The sequence below is a fragment of the Terrapene carolina genome, unplaced genomic scaffold (assembly GCF_002925995.2).
Source record: "Terrapene carolina triunguis isolate 2854851 unplaced genomic scaffold, T_m_triunguis-2.0 Scaffold231, whole genome shotgun sequence".
NCBI classification, from domain to species: Eukaryota; Metazoa; Chordata; order Testudines; family Emydidae; genus Terrapene; species Terrapene triunguis.
Genome location: NW_020664582.1, coordinates 4,066,745 through 4,088,515, shown reverse-complemented (window position 1 = coordinate 4,088,515; position 21,771 = coordinate 4,066,745). Strand labels below are relative to the sequence as shown.

The 21,771-nt window shown below is 42.7% G+C and overlaps 1 protein-coding gene across 1 annotated transcript in view; it reads right to left on the bottom strand.

The window, feature by feature from the left end:
* Nucleotides 1–21,568, bottom strand: part of SPNS2 (sphingolipid transporter 2) — a 154,291-nt gene extending 132,723 nt beyond the window's left edge. Inside the window, exon 1 of the mRNA XM_024207664.3 lies at nucleotides 21,274–21,568. Within this exon, the coding sequence (XP_024063432.2) occupies nucleotides 21,274–21,568 (295 nt within the window). The remainder of the gene's footprint in view (nucleotides 1–21,273) is intronic.
* Between the last annotated feature and the right edge of the window lie 203 nt (nucleotides 21,569–21,771).

The following is a 21,771-nucleotide window of genomic DNA, read 5'->3' as shown; positions in this document are numbered from 1 at the left end:
TGAACAACAATACAGCAGAGAGAAACCCAACTGCTGGGGTCTCCGTTATTCCTTCTAGATACACACATGCACAAGAAGGCTCTCTGCCTTTTACATGCTCTAAGCTGCATCAGTTTCTTGTGATTTCTCCCTCCAGTTCCTTGACGCTGACTGATGAATTACATCCTCTGTCAGAAAGTAAGTGCTGGCACTCCTGTGCCATCCATCCGCTTGTTTTTAAGAAAAATGCCTTAAAAAACAAAACAAAACAGAAACTTGCAGGCATAATGCTGGGGAAGCTTCATGTTTTAATCCACAGTGACATCAGCCGTGGTGAGAAATTAAACCTGAAATGAACTCATTCACAAATTGAGGCTACATTCATTTGCATGTGCTTGTGCACAGGCACACCAGGAATACCTCCCCAAATGGGAGCAAGCCATGGGAATGGCAGTGTTTTTGAGGCAGTGGAAACAACCACGGTAGGTTGATAGAAGGGAGTCTTCCTTCTTGAAAGCCATTTCAACTACCATGCAATCGATTCTTTACAATCTACATCCCATCTTTGCTGCTAGTTGTCCTTCAAATATCACACATTTCCAGCAGCAGACAGGGAATAATAAAAATAAATATCCGGCTACCTCAGAGGAATATTGTGAGCCTTAATTATTTGATATTTGCAACGTGCTATATAAGTGCTAGGCATCATCTGCATTGAACAGATGGAGAAACAGACTCAGAGGGTCTGGTCTACACTGCAATGTCAGCACAGGGTGAGCAGACCCTGGGTTTGTTAACCTAGGGCTTGAGCATCTACTCTCATTTGCAACCCCAGATGAGGAATTGTTGAACCCAGGGCTCCAGCATCTACATTGCATTATGTGAACCTGAGATCCAACAACTCATATATTCCAACACCCTCCCAAAATGTGGCCACACTAGCCCTTTCGGAAAACTTGGCTGTCCCCCAAACTTGACTGTACACAGGACAAAGAAAGTGGGCTCATGGTACTATGGGATACTTTTGGTGGACTCCCAGTGCACGAGTCCAGCGGGACTGCGTCTACTCTGCAAAGCAATAGGGCTTGAACCCTGGGTCCCTGCCTTGACTCAAGGCTCAGACCCCTCCACCCCCATAGGATCCTGGGACTGTGGGTCAGTGCGATTTGTGTGTAGACGTAAGGGGGTTAGGCTTGAGTCTGAATTCTAACCCTGGTCTTACACTGCAGTGCAGACATATCCAGAGCGGCTAAAGTGACTAGTCCCAGGGCAGAGAGCTAGTCCACAGTAAAGTCAGTCATAGGACACAGGCAGCTCCTGCCTGCCAATCCTGTGCTCAACCCCCTAGCTTGACTGTCCAGATGAGACATGTAGCCAATAAGTCAAAATATCACTGGACTCTCCAGCGACTTTTCCCCCCACCACTGTCTGTAATGAATGCGGGGAGTTTCAGAATACAGACCTAGCGCCAAGGGGCCCCAACCTCAATGCCGTCTAGGGCACTATAAACAACAACATTGCTCTGAGAGTATCTGAAGCCTAGCTTAAGCCCTACCTTCATTCCTGACCTGCTTTGCCTATTTAAAAAAAAAAAAGGGGGAATATAACAGGCCAAATTCTGATCTCAGTTGCATGGTAGAAATCCAGTGTAACTCTAGTGGATTCACACTAAGCTAAACCACAGTAGAATTTGGCCAATTCACTTTTTCTTTCCAAGCCATCAGGATCTTCTTGATTAAAGTTTTATGAAAATATTGATATATTTGTAATATATTGATCCAAAATATTGATCCAAAATTTGTAATCCAAAAACAAAAATCCAGCCTAAACAATAATAGCAACTCTCTGCTAATGCACCGGTGAGTGAACTGGAAACAAACACCTGCAGAGTATCAACAAACTAAATGGTTGAGTCCATTTAACCACTGTCCCTTTGTTTGATTAAAGAAAATCCTTTTGCCTAGTTGCTGCATCCGATGCTTTTCAGCAATGCAGTGTAGCAGAGGCTACTGCTGCTAGAGTACGCATACTGCACGCTGCTTAACCATAGCCTTCCTCGCTCCGCATATTAAGCAATGAAGAGCTCTATTAGAGCAGAAGGATAGGGCAGCAGTGGTCAGTTTATACCTGTCCTGAAATGAAGTTGCCCACTGCTCAGTGCTGCCCAGGGCAAGAAGGCAAAACTATTCAAACATCTTACGGAGCGAGAACTCAATCGATATATTAGATTGAGAAACAATAACATGGATGACCAGTGCCCCGGTCAAGAATTGAAGCATCTGAAAGTAAATTCTTCTTTTACTATTGGTTAGTACAGCACCTAGCACAACAGGGCCCTGACCCTTGACTGGATTCCCAGGAGTACCTTAATGCAATTAATAAATAGTAATCGTCACCCTCCTTGTGGCAATCAGCGTCTGCTACACACATTTTCTTTTTCAGTATGAAAATGTGTGTCACATCCAGGGCTCACCACAGCACAGCCATTCTGTTTCCAAATGTTGCAGAAAGGTGAATTTGTTCTGACAGCCCCAGTCGTAAGCAGGAAAAGGAAATCAGTCTATATAAGATGAGAATCAAGATAGACCTCCACCCGGAACTCACACTAAATTCCAAACTTTTGATGATCTAAATAATGTCGTTAATTTTGTCCCACGTGCTTCTCATTTTCACCCATCCCTGCACTTCCAAATTCTGGTTAGGAGTGGAAATATTGCATTAGCACAAAAAAGGCTTTTTGTGTTTGCAAATCCAGCTGATGCACTGGAAATCTCTCACAAGAAAGGGTGTCCTCACAATACTTCCAGACAATTTCTAGACCAAAGAAATTCAGCTAAGTCTCCGGAGGTTTGGGTGGAACACATCCAAATACTGTGTGGCTTGTTCAAACTCCATCACCTCTATGGATCCTTCCCACAGCTACCATCTGAGCCATCATGTGCAAAGCGCACAACTGCTGAAGAGCCCAGAGCTCGCTAGCAGCAGATGCAGGATTGAGCCTTTTAGAACAGTGTGTAAGCAGCTTCAAGAAGCAACTTCAGATTTGCCAAGCGCTTTATCTAGGCTTTAATCAGTGCTCAGGGCTGTTTCTGAACAAATAAATGGGTTGTTTCTGATAAAAGCTCTGTAGTTGGCAGAAATAATAAACATCACATACATATCTCATCACCTGTAATATATTTATCTGGCCCACCACTTCTAAACTATTGATTCGCTGTGATGGCTCTATGCCTTGATTGTTTATACAGTGTAGATGTGGCCAAAAAAGGGAACACGAATAAACTGAGGCACTGTGAAAATTTGGTGGATCACAACAAGCGGATACTCCGCAGACTCAAACCTGACCCATAAACAAAGTGAGGTTTCAGTTTTGCAAGCAGAATTTTGGTATTTTAAAACCAAAACAAGGAGTTCTTTGGATAAAGTTTCCACTTCATCTCACGTTTCAAAGTTCAGAGGTTTCAGATCCACCTTCTGGTTTTGGCCCATCTCCGTCTGAGTCCTCCAAGCAAGAACATAAGTTTATTTAGTTGATTACTGGCATAGCAGTTAAAAACATTACCTAGGTATGGGATCTGATACTATCTGAAGCCCAAAGTGCGACCTAGATATAGTTATTCCCCAGGTATGACACAGACACGGTTAATCTGCAGAGAGAGATTTAATAAAAAAGTTCCAAAGAAGCGAATGGCCTCGGCACTGGCTGCTGGGAGTAAAAAAGCAGTGCACAACCTAACCCTAAGTACCCACAACCTGGATCAATGCTGCCAGCTCCCCAGAAGTCCAGAGAACGGGGGCCTATTCTAAATAAAGACCACGTGGGAGAGCATTTGTTTTCCCTGCTTGTTTTACTGTCAGTATGGGAAATCTCATAGTTCTTCTCTGGAATAGCTTCTTGGATATCACACTTTGGAATCCCCTAGAGTAGAAAAGCCTGCTTCTTTGGCATTCCCTTTTGCGGGAACGCTGCACCACTGTCTAAGGACACAATACGGTTTTCCTCTTTGCAGTCAGCGAGAGCTCCAAGTCCCTGCCACGTGCACAGCACAGCATGTACTCACTCTACCACCCAGCAACATAGCTCTTACGATTCCCCCCTCCCGCCACACCCCACCAATGCCACAGGGACCTCCCTAGCTCTGGCTGGTAGGGCCTATAATCTGAACCCTCCCATCTTGCTCCTAGAACATTTCTCTCCCCTTCAGACCCCACAAATGCTACAGAAACACTAGACTGTGGGTTTTGTGACAGCAGCCTGTTAAATGGATGGTCAAGAAAGCACCTTGAGACAGAAGCCGTGGGCAGCTCTATTACAGAGATCTTTTCAGTCCTATTCTCCATATACACATGCACAGAGCTGGCCTATTTTCTATTTGATAGACACAAGGAAGGCTGCCTACAACGTACACACAATCCCCCTGTTCTGGGAATGAGAAAGGAGAACGCCCTTTAGTAGTTGTCTCATGTTTTCTGTTTTACTACTCTGGTCATTCTCTGAAAGGGCCTCTATTCAGAGGAACCCCTACACCTCAAGGCCCTGTCTCCTCAGCTTCTCTCTTTTACTCCAGGACATTTTGCTAAGGCTCATTCCCCACTACAGGCACATCCCCCTCTCATCTGTCCACAGTCACAGTGTGAACAAAGCCTTCAGCTATGTCTAGAGTAGAAAACAGACCTACTTTCCTCAGCTAGACAAGGCCTTAGAGAGAAAAAGGAACCACAATCACAAGGTGCCTCTGGCTCATGGAGTCCAACAGGCTAACTCATGTGCAACAGAATCTGGCCACGGTCAGTTAGGGTAAAGTGAGGACTAAAAATACACAAAGTCAAGCCAATCAGGCACCAATGCAGGCTCACACTGATAGAAGTGTGTGCCTCAGTGTTATAAAACCACTCAGCCTAGCCCCAGGCTATCTAACCCTGCCAGCCCTTGTGTTCACTTGCAATGGAGTCTGAAATTCTATGAGGAGACATCGCATTCTTCCTGTGAAAAACCAACCGGCCGGCCAGCCAGCCAACCTCCTTTTTCGTTCTTTTTTTGCTAAAAACATACATCAGAACACAGTCCTCAGCAAGGGGTGGGGATGGGGTCAGACCACAGGGCCATCTAGTGCGCTGCCTCTGAGGGCTTTATGGTCCCTTCAGAGAGGCGAGAATCTCGGCTTTGAAACTAGCTGTGAAAATGCGTGCTGAGAGTTGAATGTGAGCAAAGTTCCAACTCAGAAAGAGGCAGCTACCCATGGCCAACATTTCCAAGGGCAAAATTACAGTGTGTGGGAATTACAGATCTGCAGACAAACCAGCAATCTGTGAGGAATTCAAGTCACCAGGAGAATCAAATTAGAACCACAATGATAACAGAATTAGACACAGTCTCCTTTTAACCTGATCTCTATTTTTAAAATGTTTTTTTTTTAAAGGGATTCTGTTTGTTTTTGTTTGTTTGTTTCTTGTTGCATTGTTAAAGATTCCGTGAAATTGGGCAGAGAACAACTATTCTGAACCAACCTTCTCCATAATTTGATCTCGTTATTTGGGCTGTGTGAAATTATCCCCATGTGTGCAATTTAAAATAGTGACAGCCAAAGTCCGGAGTCATGCTGCAAGGAGAAAACTGCGTGATCAAGTAACCTTATATGGCCTTTGTCAACACTCCAGCTAGGAGAGGGATGGCGGCTGTGGAATTTGCAGAGACTCTCATGCCTTCTTAAGGCTTTTCCCCAGTGGAGGACAGGAAGGGACATGACAAGAGCTAGAACCCCTGTCTTCCTCTCAACGAAAGCCTGATGGACTGCACTAACGAAACTACTTATGTCCACACTAAAGCTTCCTAGCAACTATGCTTGTTAGTGCCAGTAATCAATGGAACAGTTCACGTGAGCAGCACAGAAACTGAAACCTGGACGATCGAGATCAGAGGCTCATTTGCTAAATGTAACGTTGGGAAATACTGGGCTTCCCCAGCAGATGTGCAAAATGCCCTCGTGCGGAGGTGAGGTGGGGGCTCTCATGTGCCAGTTCTATCACTCAAAGTGGTTATATACGCATCGGGTCCCTCAAGCGCCAGCTGCCGCACAAATCCTCTGCTGATGCTGATTTGGACACCTGGCTGGATCTTTTTCTAGTGTCTGAACAAGGCGGTCTGTAAGTTAATTTAGTGATGGTGAAGGTGATATTTTGGCAGTCTAAGAAAACAAAAGTTCTTAATTTATCCACAAAGAAATACAGCAAGAGCGGTAGCAATACAATCTTCCCCTACACTGCTCCATCAGCGTGCATCAACTCTGACCAGCTGAGACAGCCCTCCAAGATTGAAGAGTAAGTCAACCTCCCTGGCCCACTGAATCTTTGGCCCCTCTGAGCAGCCTGCCAAGGCTCAAATGAGAAAATGCCAACCGAAACAAAGACCCAAAATATGGGGCACAAAACAATCATTCATGCAGGAAACTTAAAGTACTGTGGGATTTGTCCTGTTGCCCTTATAACCTCATTTTCACAATGTTTTGGGGCTAAGATAAATAATTTTCAACAACAGAAGTGAGAAGACACCAAATCTGCAAGGAACATAAGGAACTTTGGGACTAAAATGAAAGAAATCCCTTGCAATGAGGGACATTTGAAAGGTATGTCTCCAAGACCAAGTAGTTCACCAATAAGTACCAACTGTGGCAGCAGTTCCAGCTTTCGGTAACGAACTCACGGCCTAGGTGAAATGAGTTTGGTGGTCTCTGTCTAGAAGATCATCAGATACTACAGCAATGAGCATCGGATAAGAACCAATATAGAATAGAATGCAGCAGCACTGGCTGCTACCAACCTGGGACTGGACTGAACTAAGAATCTATAGTATTTCATCTCCTACTGCCAGTCCCTCGAGCCACCTAGTCCCCTTGCACAATTATCCGACTCTTCCACTCCTAGTGGGATGGGCCTTCCTTTAGCTACAGATCTAATATAAACCATGTAATGTTGCCCTCTGCAGCTCTCAGCACATTCACTGGCAAGATTCCTCAGCCAGGAATCGGACAAAATATCGTTAATGTTTGTGGACCAAAACAAGCATCACACCGGTGGGAAACTTGAAAGAAAAAACAATGTCTCTCAAATGAGGCAGAGAGAAGAGAAACAGGGAGGACACTCACCAGTGGGGGCTGCTGGCATATGAGACCAGATCAGTAGCAGGTGCAGATGATGAAATCTATATGTAATTTCTAGGGGGCCAACTTCCTAACAGGGAACTCAACTCTTTTCCACTGAGGCTTGGACCACTGTTTACTTTGATTCATTACACAGCTGTCAGATTTTAAAAAAAATTTAAAAAGCAAGTGCCCTATAAGCACCCATGCTGAACGTGAAGCATACACATGCAGCTTCATTATCAGCAGCAGGGATTCTGAGCAACAGTCACAGCGAAATTACAAGGGGCACCACACAGCTGACATGGCACGATAATTTGCTGGGCAAAAAATGACTTGCCTTCTGCTCAGCAAACCACATGCTGCACAGCAATTTCAGCTGCCCAGACACGCTCCCACTTTTAAAGGGAAACTGGTCTTTTGTTTTAAAAAACGAAAACAAAACAAGGAGATTTCGCAGTGTTCCCCCTGCCCCACACACCCATATGCTATCTAATCCTTAAGACCTGCAGGCTCAAAACGCGCACACACACATACACAAGTACCTGCCCAAATATACATATACAGAAGTTCCACCCAAGAGGATACCATCCAGCATCAAACCCAGGAATATCACTAAGGAAGAAAGTTGTTGTTGCTAAGTAGGTTAGGCACATTTTTTAAACTACTTTAAAATTGTCAAGACACTCCCCCTATCGAAGTCTAAATTATACATTCTAAATTATATACATTAATATCTAAAGTATATAATTATAAGAAATGGATATAATTAGAATATATTTTAAAACCACCACACTTTCACAAAGGTATTTTTAAAAATAGAAACACTTTCTGCATGATTACAACACAACTTCTAGGTCTGCTGCCTCGAAGCTGGACAGCTCACAGAGGGAACTAGAGTCAACACATTCTATTTCCAGGACAGGAAGCTGCAAATGTATTACAGGGAATATCATTCACAATGAGGATGACAAACAAGGAAGTAAATTCACTAGGGTCTTAATGCAGGGAAAACATTTTGACAGTCCTCCCACAAACAATGGCAAAACTGTGTTGCTATGAAACAAGCCAGTATAGAAAGAACTGTTATAGCGAAGCTCATACAAACAATGGAAAGTTTTGGTTTTGTTGTGTTTCTTAATATACAGAGCATTTGACAAGTGTCCCTGTAAATAAGAATTCCTGGCCAAAATGGTGATTAATAAAATTAACAGTTAAATGATCTCAGTCCAGTCCCTAATGAACTGATGTCCACATCACAACTGATGCTACTTGGTACTTTTGGCAGGCTCTGCAGAGAGACCAGAAATAGAAGAATTCGGTCTCCAGTCCTTCATATTGCTAGGGTTTGTCTACACTCACCTGTTTTACCCACCACTGCTATCACTGGTGCAGCTAGAGTTAACACTGGTGTAAATGGTCTCTCCAGCTCAGGGGTGGCACACACAAAGGGGAGGAGGAATGAAGAAGCTTGTAGCTCCATTGCACATGCCGGGCACGTTCAAGGACCAAGCAGAAGACCCAATCTCCAGGACATTCGGTCCACCACGCTGTAAGCTTTAAATGAATAATTTCATAATTGTGTATGGGAAAAAACAAATATTTTATGATGTTCTACCAACTGTAACAAGGAAGTTTAATTAATCAGATACATCAGGATTTAGTGGATGCACCTGAGGGCCAAGAAACCTTTATCGACGGACTCATACGGTCCTCATCAGAATATTATCTGAGTACCTGGGTTCTAATCTTGGCTCTACTCCTCATTTGCTGCGGGCAAGTAAATGGGGATAGCAGCTCACGGGGATGTCAGAAATGATTAGTTGACATTGGCACCATGCTCTGATGATATAAAGCAAAGCACTATCTGAAAGTGCTAAGTATTAATGATGGAGAGTCACTTTTAAATTGAAAAGACAAATTTGAAAAAGTAAAGAAATTCAGTGTAAAATAAAAGCTACTTGCCTCTCCTTTTCCCCAGGCGGTTATCCATATCTCTAGCTACCAGCACAATATCTCACAGCTACAGTTTAAGAGCCAATTATTTAATTAGCTTAATCATGATTAGAAAAAACATTAAGATATAAACAGTTGCCAAATGAAGGCCTGATTCAGCAAAGCATTTACAGTTTAACTTTAAGCATGTGAGTAAACCCCTCCTTGTTTAGCAAAGCACCTAAGCATGTGCTTAAGTACTTTACTCAGTCAGGGTCTGAGAGACTAAGCAGCCCTTGCAAGGTCACTGTATCATAGGTAGGCTTTCATTGGGAATAAGCACCCAGAAGTATGGTTGTTTGCCTGCATTGGATGCAAAACTCTTTCACTCCACATGTGATATCGACAGAGACATTACGATTTATTCTTTGGCCAAGGAAGACTCCCCACCTCGCTAGTATGCCCAGTTCCCATGAGCTCAGAGCTTGATTTATAAAGTCACTGAATTAAACAAAAAGATTCCTCTTGACTTCAAGAGCCTGATCCAAAGCTTGTTGAAGAACAGTACTCCAGATCCCAGAACTGATCACTGTCCCTAAGACCATGAGCCAACAGCGAGAGCAAGGAATCTCTAACTGGGGGTCAGGACCCCTCAGGGGGTCACGAAGTTATTACATGGAGGGTTGCAAGCTGTTAGCCTCCACCCCAAACCCCGCTTTGCCTCCAGCAATTATAATGGTGTTAAATATATAAAAAAGTGTTTTTAATTTATAAGGGGGAGGGTCGCATTCAGAGGCTTGCTATATGAAAGGGGCCACCAGTACAAAAGTCTGAGAACCACTGTGCAAGAAGATGTTCACCTATGCCAAGTTCTAGCCTGCTGAGGAATAAAATGTGTGAATTAAAAGCCTCCAAAAATACAGGTTTTATGATGGAAATGGTGCATGACCGTGAACTACAGTGGTGCTACTAAGGCACAGCTATAATGAAATAGGCGAGAGACGTAATCTCATTTATTTTATTGCTTTTTCATTTCTGCTGTACAGTTCAAAGCACTCCACATAGCTGGCAGTCTACAGTATTCTAAGTGCTAGGGAACTGTTACAAATGTCTCATGAATATCCGGTGCCTGAATAAATACAAAAATTTAAATTAAATTAACAGAGACGGTAGATGAATTACAGGTACCCACACCCAAAATGCCAACTACTCCACACAAGTGGGGGGGATAATAACGTAATGTTTTATTTTACTAGTCCCAGATCATGCAGTCCTTACTACTATGCCATATACCCTTCAGTCTGAGTTTGGCTTCAGTACGGGAATTATTGTTATCCATCACTCTGACAGGTCTGATTGATGATTTGGAAATTCCTGCCTGGTGGGACCGTAACTATTTATGGACCTTGTATACAGGTACAGATGCAAATATTACAGTTTGGCTTCTCTTATACAAGAGGATCACAATAATTGTGTATCTTGCGATAACACTTATTTTTCTGACTTTAAGCATCATAAGCAGCATGGCAGAAAGTTGATTAGCAAAAGCCCAATATGTGCTGCATGCTAGCAAGAGTATCCAAAATAAACAGCTTGCAATGAGCAATTTAAGATTTCCTTTACCATGTGAAAGGAGAGGCAAGGTAAAGAAGTGATTTGAATATGTTCTACCTCTGAGTTTAAAATAAGGATATTGTCAAACATTTCTCATTACTAGAATATAACCAGTGTTTATACCCTCTGAAAAGCAGCATCCAATTAAGGGGTGTGTTTTGTGCGTCAGGGAAATCAGGGTATTATGATAACATAGACACAAAGCCTAAACATAGTGGGCCCAATTCTCCTCCCATTTAGACTGATTTTTATATTGGAGTTGCCTTCAGTGTTATTTTTAATTTACACCAGTTAGAAGAAAATCGGAGCCAATTTATTTTGGACAAAAATCATTTCACATTGAAAATGTAAGACATTTCAGAAGTTAAGATTTGCAATGTGAAAATGGCTATTTTGTTTTAAAACCTTGCGGAGCAAGAATTCAGTCAAAATAGAAAAACTAAACATGAGATTTTAGTATGACAACATTTTTGTTGACTCTTACACTATTACTATGACCCCAATTCAGCAACACCCTTAACTTTATGTACCTGGTAGTCCCATTGAAGTCAAAGGGACTATTCACATGCTTAAAATTAAGTGCAAGCTCAAGTGTTTTGCTGAAACAGGACTCATGGCCGATATTTAGATGCAACAATTTCTCTCCTTGTCTTCAATCTTATGATGTTGCAATCAGGGCCGGCTCCAAGCGCCAGCTTAACAAGCAGGTGCTTGGGGCGGCCAAGGGAGAGGGGCGGCACCTGCGGCAATTCAGGGGCAGCAGGTCCCTCACTCCCTCTAGGAGCGAAGGACCTGCCGCTGAACTGCCTCCGCCAGTCGCGGCTTTTTTTTTTTTTTTTTTTGCTTGGGGCGGCACAAATGTTGGAGCCGGCCCTGGTTGCAATAACACATTCTTTTCGCTTTCCCATCCCGCAACCACGGAAATCTGACAGAGAGACCAAGGATGGAATAATCAGGAAACTTGTTGTTCAGCTCTCAGTGGAACACAGTTCTAATCTGAACATTACAGCTGAGGGCCACTAGTAGCGTCTGAGAGCTGACTCTGTGGATGTCTGTTCCTGCATACATATATAAGATTATCCTGAATGTTAGTCAGCAGTTTTGGCTGCTAGGAAAAAAATCAAGAATATTTATAAATGCATTAAAATTAATGTAGCTGTGGCAGTATTAGAATTTTAATAGCCTAAAAGTAAAGGGGGGGGGGGAGAGATACATCAAAGAACTTTAGGGGTTTTGTGTTGTATTAGAAAAGACAAAGCAAACATTTTTCCTTTAAACTTGTACTATAGAAAGAAATATTTCCACAGCTAGCGCTGTTAACAGCATTGCAATGCCATGCTAATTATTATTTGTTTAGCACTGGCAACGTGCTAGGAACTGAACAGGATACTACATACAGTCCCGGCCCCAGAGAGCTTAAAACAGAGCTAGCTAACAGCATCCGTTGCCCGACATTTCTTACAAATACCTGTTCAACTGATGGAGACTAAAGAACTACAGGACTCGGTCAACCCATGTAAGACCAAGTTATCCAACTCACCTGATCAAGGCTGGCAGGCCTAAAATGGAACTTTTCAAACCTAAGTATCCTAAACAGAACACCCAAACACAGCTCAGATCAGGGCTTAGGGACGTAAAAAGGGGGGTTATGTACCTGTAGGGAGATTTCATGTTTGGGACCTGGATGTCCTGTTATAGCACTGATGTTTTGAAATTAGATGCTTTACTCAAGAAATATGAACAATGAGTGCCTGGCCAGCTGCTAGTTCCCTGTGCAAGTGTCCATATTAGAGCACTACCTTCCCCATGGTGAACCCAAAGCAAGGGGTTACACGAACAAATACAGAGATAGCCCAGCTCATTCTGCAGCGCTGGAACAAATGGTGAAATAGACTGGTCAAAATTAAAGAAGGATTAAAAACCCATTCTGAATTATGATGAGCAAAATCTTCCTTTCAGATCCACACGCAAGTACTCTGTCTCATCAGCCCGCTTTCCCTATGGGTGTAGCTCACCCACTTACAGCAATGGCAGACAGGGAGAGCCTGGAATGCCCAGCTGGATACGAGAGGAGAGTTAACTTTAAACAGTATTGGACTGAACTCTGCAGACTTCACCCAGGCAAAACTCCTGTGGACTTCAGTGAGAGTTTTATCTGAGTAGGGTCTCCGTGGTTTCACCAATTCTTACTTTTTGCACAATCACCAAGTACATTAAATGGTGCTCACATAATAAATAGTTATTGGTAACCATTTACTTATAATAGGGATAACAAGAACAACAGCCTGGCTAAGAAAAGTAAGTAGTTAACTGTGTTCTTTTAATCACATGATTATTAGCAGAAGCCCGAACAAAGAGCAAAATGGATTATAGCAGTTTTGGTTTAATGCAGCCTTAAAAAAAAATCATCATCACATGCCAAGGCTAAAAGGATTATCGTTCCAGCATGTGGTTCTCTCGTTCTGTCGGCCAAGTGCTCTGAGCTGCTACTGCAGCTATCCCCCCTGTAGCGTGCCCTCATCTTTTCCCTCTGCTGTTCTGTTCAGCCACTACAGTCACTAGCCTCCTCCAATAGAAATACAAAGACTGTGGGAAAGAATATTGTTCGCCAACAATCAGAGGCCGGTGCACATGGTCTTTAGAAGGCACAATTTAGCTCTCTTCCAGTTTACAGCTGGATTTGGACTCCAATTTGTCATCTTCTCTTCCTGTTTTTTTCTTCTTTTATATTTAAAATTGCTTTGTGAATTTAGTGATGGTAGAAACTGCCAGATTAAGAGCCCTGAAGGAGGAGGATTGAAGCTAATCCAAAACCCCCACACCAGATACAACATATGCAGCAGCAGCCACACAATGTATCTATCTTAGATACTACCATGGTCCTCAAGACTATAGTATCTGAGTGCTTCCCAATCTTTAATGTAATTATCCTCTACACCCTGTGAGGCAGTGCTGTACTAGTACCCCATTTTACAGAGGGGAACAGAGGCACAGAGAGTAAGTGACTTGCCCAGGGTCACCCAGGATGTCTGTAGCAGAGCAGGAACTGAGCCTGAGTCTCCCACAGCCCAAACTAGAGTTCGAATCACTGGACCATCCTTCCTTTCACGAGCTTCTCAGCATCACCCTGCCACCATGCTCACTGCTGCCTTGGAGGGACCACCTCTATAGAGGATGAGGGTAAGTTTAGACTTTATGGCTCATTCTATCCTTGGACTCTCAGCTGAGGACTATTAATGAGAGTTCCCAGCAGTGCCAAATGTGGGATGGCTTTCGTGACATGAATAGCTGAACACTGAGAGGTGGAATGAGAGCACCAGCTCACACGCCATCATGCAGCGATCAAATGGAAACTTTCAAATCACCCCAGACCAGGGCTAGTGACCAAAGAAGTAAAAGATTCTATATCCCATTAGTCATCCAATCGCCATCAGATTTTCACTTTCCTAACAATTTGTGCTGCTGTAAGAACCGGAAGCATAGAAATGAGTGTCCCCCTTCCTCTCAGAGCAACTTCACTGAAATAGCCAGTTGCATTAGATGTAGATAGATCATGAATGGTCCTAGTGTAGATATTCAAATATTTCCATCGCTGATAATGATATTTTCAAATGAAACATTACAATTCAGACTAAGAGGTTTTTAAAAATATCTTCCAATGATCATCATTACATGTACGTATACATCACATTAGAAACAACAATTTGCCAAGATATTTTAAAACAGGATATTTATATAGCATGGATATATCATTTATAGTCATAGATCATGAACAGACCCGGTCTTTGGAAAGTTAAGGTAGTACAGACCCATAATGCAACATTCCCAAATGAGTCTGAAGGATTTTTTTTAAAACTAGTACTACATTCTCATTTGTACCTTTGTAACAGTCATAAGATACTGCTTTAGGCTCACTAGACTCCCAGCATGCTGCGTAAAAGCATTAGACCAATGCTGGATAACAAACATCTTTAAATCACAAGTTGCTCAGCAGTATGGCAAAACCATCTCTAAAGATCTGAAGCAAGAACTATGACCTTTCATAAGAGGGGAGAGACACCAGACTTTAACAATGTCTACTGAACTCAGCAGACTGCTAAGCTACCTGGTAAGCAATATAGTTACCTACGATGTGCAGCCTATATGCAGGAATAAGAAATAAATGTCTAATAAAGAAAACACAAGTTGTCTGATGGAGTTTAACCCAGTTCAACTCAGCACTCCCCTAAGGTATGGTTATAAAGTTCCTACACTCTTGATCCCCAAAGTCTTTCCCACGTGGCTTCCAGTACTGATGAATATAAGCACAGATTCTGTGTGCCTGATTATAATATCAAAGTATTCATAGGAACAAGATTATCAAGTATTTACCAGAATCTATCAGCCTTGTTACAAAAGGCTTTAGTCATTAACTACAATAAAGCACATACTTTAATTCGTTGTGGGGGAAAGAAGCTAACTGACCAATGAGCATATTGTAAAAATGTATGAGAGTTAAAAAGACTGACTATAATAACAAAGCTACAGTTAGTATCTGGAAAACACAATTCATAGAGAAGAAAAATGCTTCCACAAAACCTAATGTGACTTCACATTGAGTGTAAAACGCTCTAGGCCAAATCCTGCCAATTCACACAAAAGCTGGTGCAACAGAATGTAGCTGGATATGCCAGAAGCTGGGAATGGGTGACAAGGGAGGGATCACTTGATGATTACCTGTTCTATTCATTCTCTCTGGGGCACCTAGCATTGGCCACTGTCAGACGACAGGATACTAGGCTAGATGGACCTTTGGTCTGACCCAGTTTGGCCATTCTTATGTTCTTATAAAGCCCACCCTGTGTAAGAAATACCCTTCCATTGCAGGACAGGATGCCACTTCACATCTCTAGTCTTTGTGCTGCAGAATGCTTCTTATTGCTCTTTTCTGCAGTAGCAATATAGTCTCACTGCTGCTGGCATGCACTTAATTGTATAGTGCTTCCTGAATTTTGATTCAGTCGCACCCATTACCCAATCAAACCACTCCCCTTGTGGTCCTGTTGCACATTCCTGCCATGCTTGCCAGGTGTATCTCATGACCACTGTGGTATGGTTGGGTAACAAGTTATGCACGCTGCTATCTGAACAAAGAGCTGTGTGACTATTTGCACCTTATTCTTTCCAGCACACAGTTCCTTCCACAGCCAAACCATGTGGAGTTTAGCTCAACAAAAGGTGAAAAATAAAGATCTAAAGTTGCCACTCTATGCTTTCTTCACTCATACTATAAGCACTGAGCACAGTCTGATTGCAGGGATATTCCAATCAGGGATTAAATGGATTTATTTTTAATATTACATCTATTAGTTTGTTAACTGCATAAAGCTCTTTGAGATCCTTCAGAATGAAATGCACTATGTACAAAGTAAGATACTACAGAAAACGTGAATAGGTGACAAAGATAGATTGGCCTTTTTAATTCTTAAATGTCCTTGCATTTGAGAATTAATGTTGAACCTTTCCAATCTTGTTAGCACAGCTTGTGCTCCCCAGAAGTAAACTTGACTTTTAAATTTCAGTGGCAATGTATACATATGTATTTAACTAGTGTCAAGAGTGGAGTTGGCAGCTATATGTTGTAGTGAAAGGCCTCGACTCTTCAGGATTATATAAATAATTAACACAAAAATGTGGTCAGACTTTACAATAGAAAGTGATATAAAAATGATATAAAAATGAACTATCAAACTTAAACCTCAGGCTCACTCTGTGTCACGGAGGTATGCAATCTTCAAAGGATATTGACCGCAAGAGTCAGAACTAGGATTCTAGTCCAGCCTCTACCTCAAACTAGGTGCGTCACCTTGGGCAAACCACTTAATCTCTCCTTAACTCATTTTCCCCATCTGTAATGGAGACAATGACAATGACCTAATTCACAGGGGTGTTGGGAGACTCAATTAACATGTTAAAACATTATCCTTAAATGAAAGGTGTTACAGAAATGCAAAGTACTACTGTTTAATTAGGAGGAGGAGGAAAGAGATGACAAATCATGATGAAGGGAGACTACTGCCATAGTCATCAATGGGAACAACAAAAGCTCATTTGTGACATAATGGCAGAGCTGCATTCCAAGACTCTGAAGGTAACAGGACTTCCCTGAAACTTCACTAAAGAAGAGGATAAGGTCAGGTATCACCAAGACCTTTGGAATGCAGCTCTGCAATGATGTCAGACTCACAGGTGATCTTTAATGGCTTCAGATTACCAGTCTCTCTCTCTCTCATTTCCTCATGATTTCCCTTCCTTATAGCTGCAACACCAACAGACCTTTTAAAAGAATAAAATTCTACTTCATGCAAAGTCATCAGATCAGCTGTAACCCAGGTTTTCAGTATGCTTCATGATATTTTAACACAGAATTTCAGAAAGTGATTTCCCTTAAAGTCAGTACTGTTCAGTACAGTGGTAATCAAGTTTTTCCATATCAGGAACCACCCCAGGAAACCTCCTCCCATCTAGCTGAGACCCTCCGCTTCTATTTATCACTATGGAAAGGGTAGGTGGCTGCGATCTTCAGACACATTTGTTACCCCCAAGTTTAGAACCCCTGGTTTAGTGTGTATGTGTAGAATGTTATAGAAGATCCATCATCACCTGTACAGTAGTTTCCTTTAAACTTTTGGGATAAACTTTCTTAAACAGCAAGGGGGGAAAGAAAAAAAAAAAAAAAAAAAAAAAAAAAAAAAACCTCCACAGCAGTGGTCCAGATCCACCTCACTAGTGTTCCACTAATTCCCATGGACTTCAAAGGGAGTTTTAAGTGCCCAGGGTTTGCAACATTGTGTCCTAATCTGCGGTTTACTGGATAGAGCACTGAACTGGGACCAGGATACCTGGGTTCTATTCCTGGCTCTCCTACTGACCTGCTGGGTGACCCTTGGCAAATCACTTTACCTCTATACCTCAGTTTCCCATCTGTAAAATGGGAATAATGATACTGACCTCCTTTGTAAAGTGCTTTGAGACCTACTCACATAAAGCACTATTTAAGAGCTAGGTATTGCTACCTCTGGCCACATGAAAGACCTGCTAGAGTTTGCAAGGTACATGGAAACACACGCTACCTTGACTCATTTCAACATCACTGGTACGATGAAACCAAAACTAATCAAGAAGAAACTGAGTGTGTGACTCAACATCCCCCCTCAAAAATTGCAAGAATACCGAAGAACTCAACTCACTATACTCAGTCTGATTGTGCCTAGGCAGAACAGTATAAACACAAGGAAATAAAAAACAACAAATTTTTGTTTGAGTCCATCGCAGCAACGAGGCACAAGAAGTGCTAGGGATGGAGAGTTTTCTCTCTCGCTTAAAATGTCCTTGCATTGATGGAATTCATGTTCTTTAATTTCTGTGTGGTCAATTAGAAGTATATGAAGAATATTTTGGGATTCACATTTTAAATATACTCTACATATTTACCCAACTGTTTATTGTAGAAATACATATTTTCAAAACTTTAAAAGATGTGTATTAGTGACCAGATAGATTATTACACCTATTATAGGCTAAGTGCAAATATGGGATCTTCCTTCAAAGCCAAAGATTTTACATTATTCTTTCTAGGTAAAAAGAGGAATAATCTGAGCCAGAAACTAATTCCAGTCTGACATCAACTCTATGGCCTAAAGTAAATCGCAGCTTCTGACTCAGTTTCCCCTTCTATAATGGGAATACTTGATTCTCTCTTCATCGTATTGCAATAATTAATGTATATAAAAGTGCTTTGAAGATTTAAAGAACTACAAGCACTAATTATTACCTGGCTGGAGACACAAACTGGATTTTTGACCTATTAACTGGATTCATACACAAATATTTGTCACGCTATTATGTAGTGTGTACCAGAGGTCTAAAATACTAACATGTAGGTTCTCTTATAAAATAACTTAATGGAAAGTAGTTTTTGAAGTCAGTAGCGACACCATTTTTACTACCTCAGCTGTTTTATTGGATTGAATTAAAATATTTCATGTTCTGAATTAGCAACTTGCAAAATGTCATTTTGAAAAACAAATATCAAGTTAGAATACACCTGAAAAGCAGGGAAACTTTTTGCATTTTTGTATCTTAAAAAAAAAAAAAAAAAAACTCCAAAACTCATGTAAGCAAAATCTGTCTCTTAAGCTAAAATGTTTATGTCAAGTACAAAACAACAGCTAAATTTTACATCTGAGTTATCACTCAGCCCCTTCAAAACTAGGGGTCACTGCTGGAAATGATGAAAACCTTAGGGTGCTATTATACAGTGGTCAGTTTGCATTTACACTCTCTGTTTGGACAGACATTTCCTGGCCTTCCCACAAATGAAGATACTCAATTTCTCTCTGTCAGAGGATCCCTTCCCTTTTTTCCTGCTGCCAGAAAAATCAGAATCTATGTCTCTTTACTGGAGCTACTGTAACAAATGGGTGAATATAATAACAAGCCCCCCCCCCCCCTTTTTTTTTCCCTTTCAGTTCTACCTAGGGAAAACTAGTTTCCTGCAAAATAAGCAAAACCCTCAAAAAAATGCCTATTGCTTTTCAGCCTGCATCTTCTGTATCAGAGGGATTTCCATTTTCTGTGCACAAAAATTACAGGAAATCACAGTGACAGAAGAGTAACCTGGTATCTTTTGGCCTGATCCTGCAAGATACTGAGGATGATCAATGTCTTGCAGGATTGGGATCTTAATTGTCACATAGAAGGGAATCTCTCTTAAAAAAAACGAGGTAGCGTAACAAATAACTTCCCTACCTAAACACACATAGTAAAATTTGATTTAATCTTGGGTCCAAACTACAACATATTTTCCCAGTCCCCTCCAAACTTACACTGTTTTAAGAAAATCTAAACAAACACAAAGATTTTTTTTATTACTGTATATTCCTGTTGGTTTCTAAACATTAGGAATGCATGTATCTATAGATGTTTATACATGCACAAACCCTATTTATAGCTCTGAAAATAGGATTATCAATATGGAAGACATTAAAATAAATATTATAGTATGTGTGTCAGTTTAATACCAACACGCCTACTACATACCTAATTACACAGAGTTCAATAAGCATTTTCCAACCTGCTGTTACTGCCTGACAAGAATAAATGAAGAGTCCCTCTAAGGGCTATACAGTAAACATCTTAAGACATATTTGTTCCTAAACCAGACTTCACAGTAGTACTGATTGCTTGGGCACAAACTGCAGACTACCTTCCACGCGATACAGCATGTAAAATGTATCTGTGAGGGAGCGCACAATTTTGAAATGTTTATCATCCCAGGGAAATACATGCTTTACACAATGCACTGCGGGTGTATCACTGCTCCTGCATGTCATTCCGTTACAAGCAAGCAAAATCCTAAACCATTCTCTTGTTCTGTTGTGTCACCTATTAGGGAATTCTGCACACAATTATTCTCTGCACATAAAGAATCCTCTTTGGTTAAGAAGAGAAGGACGGCCTTCCCCTCCTGCTCCCACCATGAAATTACAGGTTTTCAATGACCCATCAAAAACAAAGCAGAGGTGATTTGCTTCTGTGTGGTTTTTCCAAAGAAACGGGCAAGTAAATGCAATTCCAAGTCCCACATTTCAAAGTGCATTTTATCTGTCCGACAGCAGCTGCACCTGTCACCCAGGGCATTTTGTGTTATTCATGAATTTGTCAGCGTTTCCCCCACATCAATCCATGGTTTTACACACTTTGTGTGCATTGTCAGGAGGACAACAGCTTTCTTTAATGATTGAACATTTATGCTATCACTAAACCAAAGGAAAGAGTAATTTTTAGTTTTTACAGATATGTGCAATTAAGATAGCATAGACGATAATAAGAGAGAATCAGCACAACGGGAGCTAATTACAACATATGGACCAGCTTTCACCTAGTGCTAAATTACTATAACTGAGCCATCATGAAACTGGGATTTAATTGTTTATCAGACTATTTGTCTTCTGATCTGTACTGGGAGAGATGAACCTCTTTGTGTCACTGCTTATACATGTCCTGCCTAGTAATGGATAGAGAGTTTTGTATAGAAGACAATTGTATTATAAGCATTTTCTGTTCCTATCCACTAGACAAGGCGGAGAGATTCCTGGTTTGCGTCCTACTAGAATCGATTCCCTCCCTTTGAAAAGCATGCCTCCTGTGTCCCCAAGCATCACCCATTTGCAATACAAAAGGCCCCTTGCTTCCAGGTGCTCTCAGAACCCATTCCTCTCCCTGCTGGGAGGGACGGTCACAAACCAGATCTCCGGGGAGTTTATCCTTTTGTACGTTGCCATCTAGCCCCAGAGCTGCATTTCCAGGAGCTGTGCTAACAGCATGCGGTGGATGCTGAGCGGATGGAAGGCAGAACAGCTGGAGAGAGGGAGGAGAGGGGTGGACAAACGAACAGAGACACGGAAAAGCAGCGGGGTGAATGGAAGGGGCGGAGGGCTAGGATGGGAACACGGAGGGAGAGAGAAATAGGAATGAGGGGGGAAGGACGGGCTGGAGCAGCAGAGGGATGCACGAGGGACTAAGGCAGCCGGGCGGCGAGCTGGGGGGCCGGGGCCCTGCCCCTTACCTGCCACCGTGTACCTGTCCAGGTAGTTGAGCACGTTGCCCACGCTGAGGATGCCGGCGGCCGCTACCCGGGCCCTGCCCAGGCTGGGCGGCTTGTGGCGGGGGGCCAGGCGCTCGGGGCTCTTGCCCGCGGGCGGGGGGCTCATGCTGCCCGACAGGGTCTGCACCTCGCCCTCGGCGCTCCGGCCGCAGCAGCCCCGCTCGCCCTCCTCCTCCTCCTCCTCGTCCCCCGCTCGGAGCCGCCCGCCGCAGCCCGGGCTGCCGGCCGCGGAGCCGCCGCTCTCCAGGCACATCATGGGCTGCGGGAGGCAGCCGGGCAGGGAGGAGCCCGCTCGCTCCGCAGCGCGGCCGGGCAGAGACGCCAGCGGTGCAGGCTCAGCGCCGCATCCCGCAGCCGGCTCAGCAGCAGCCTCCTGCCTGCGGGACCGGCCGCCGCCAGCCTCTGACAGCCGGGCGTGAGCGGGCGGCCCCGCAGCCCAGGCTCCGCCTCCGCCCGCCG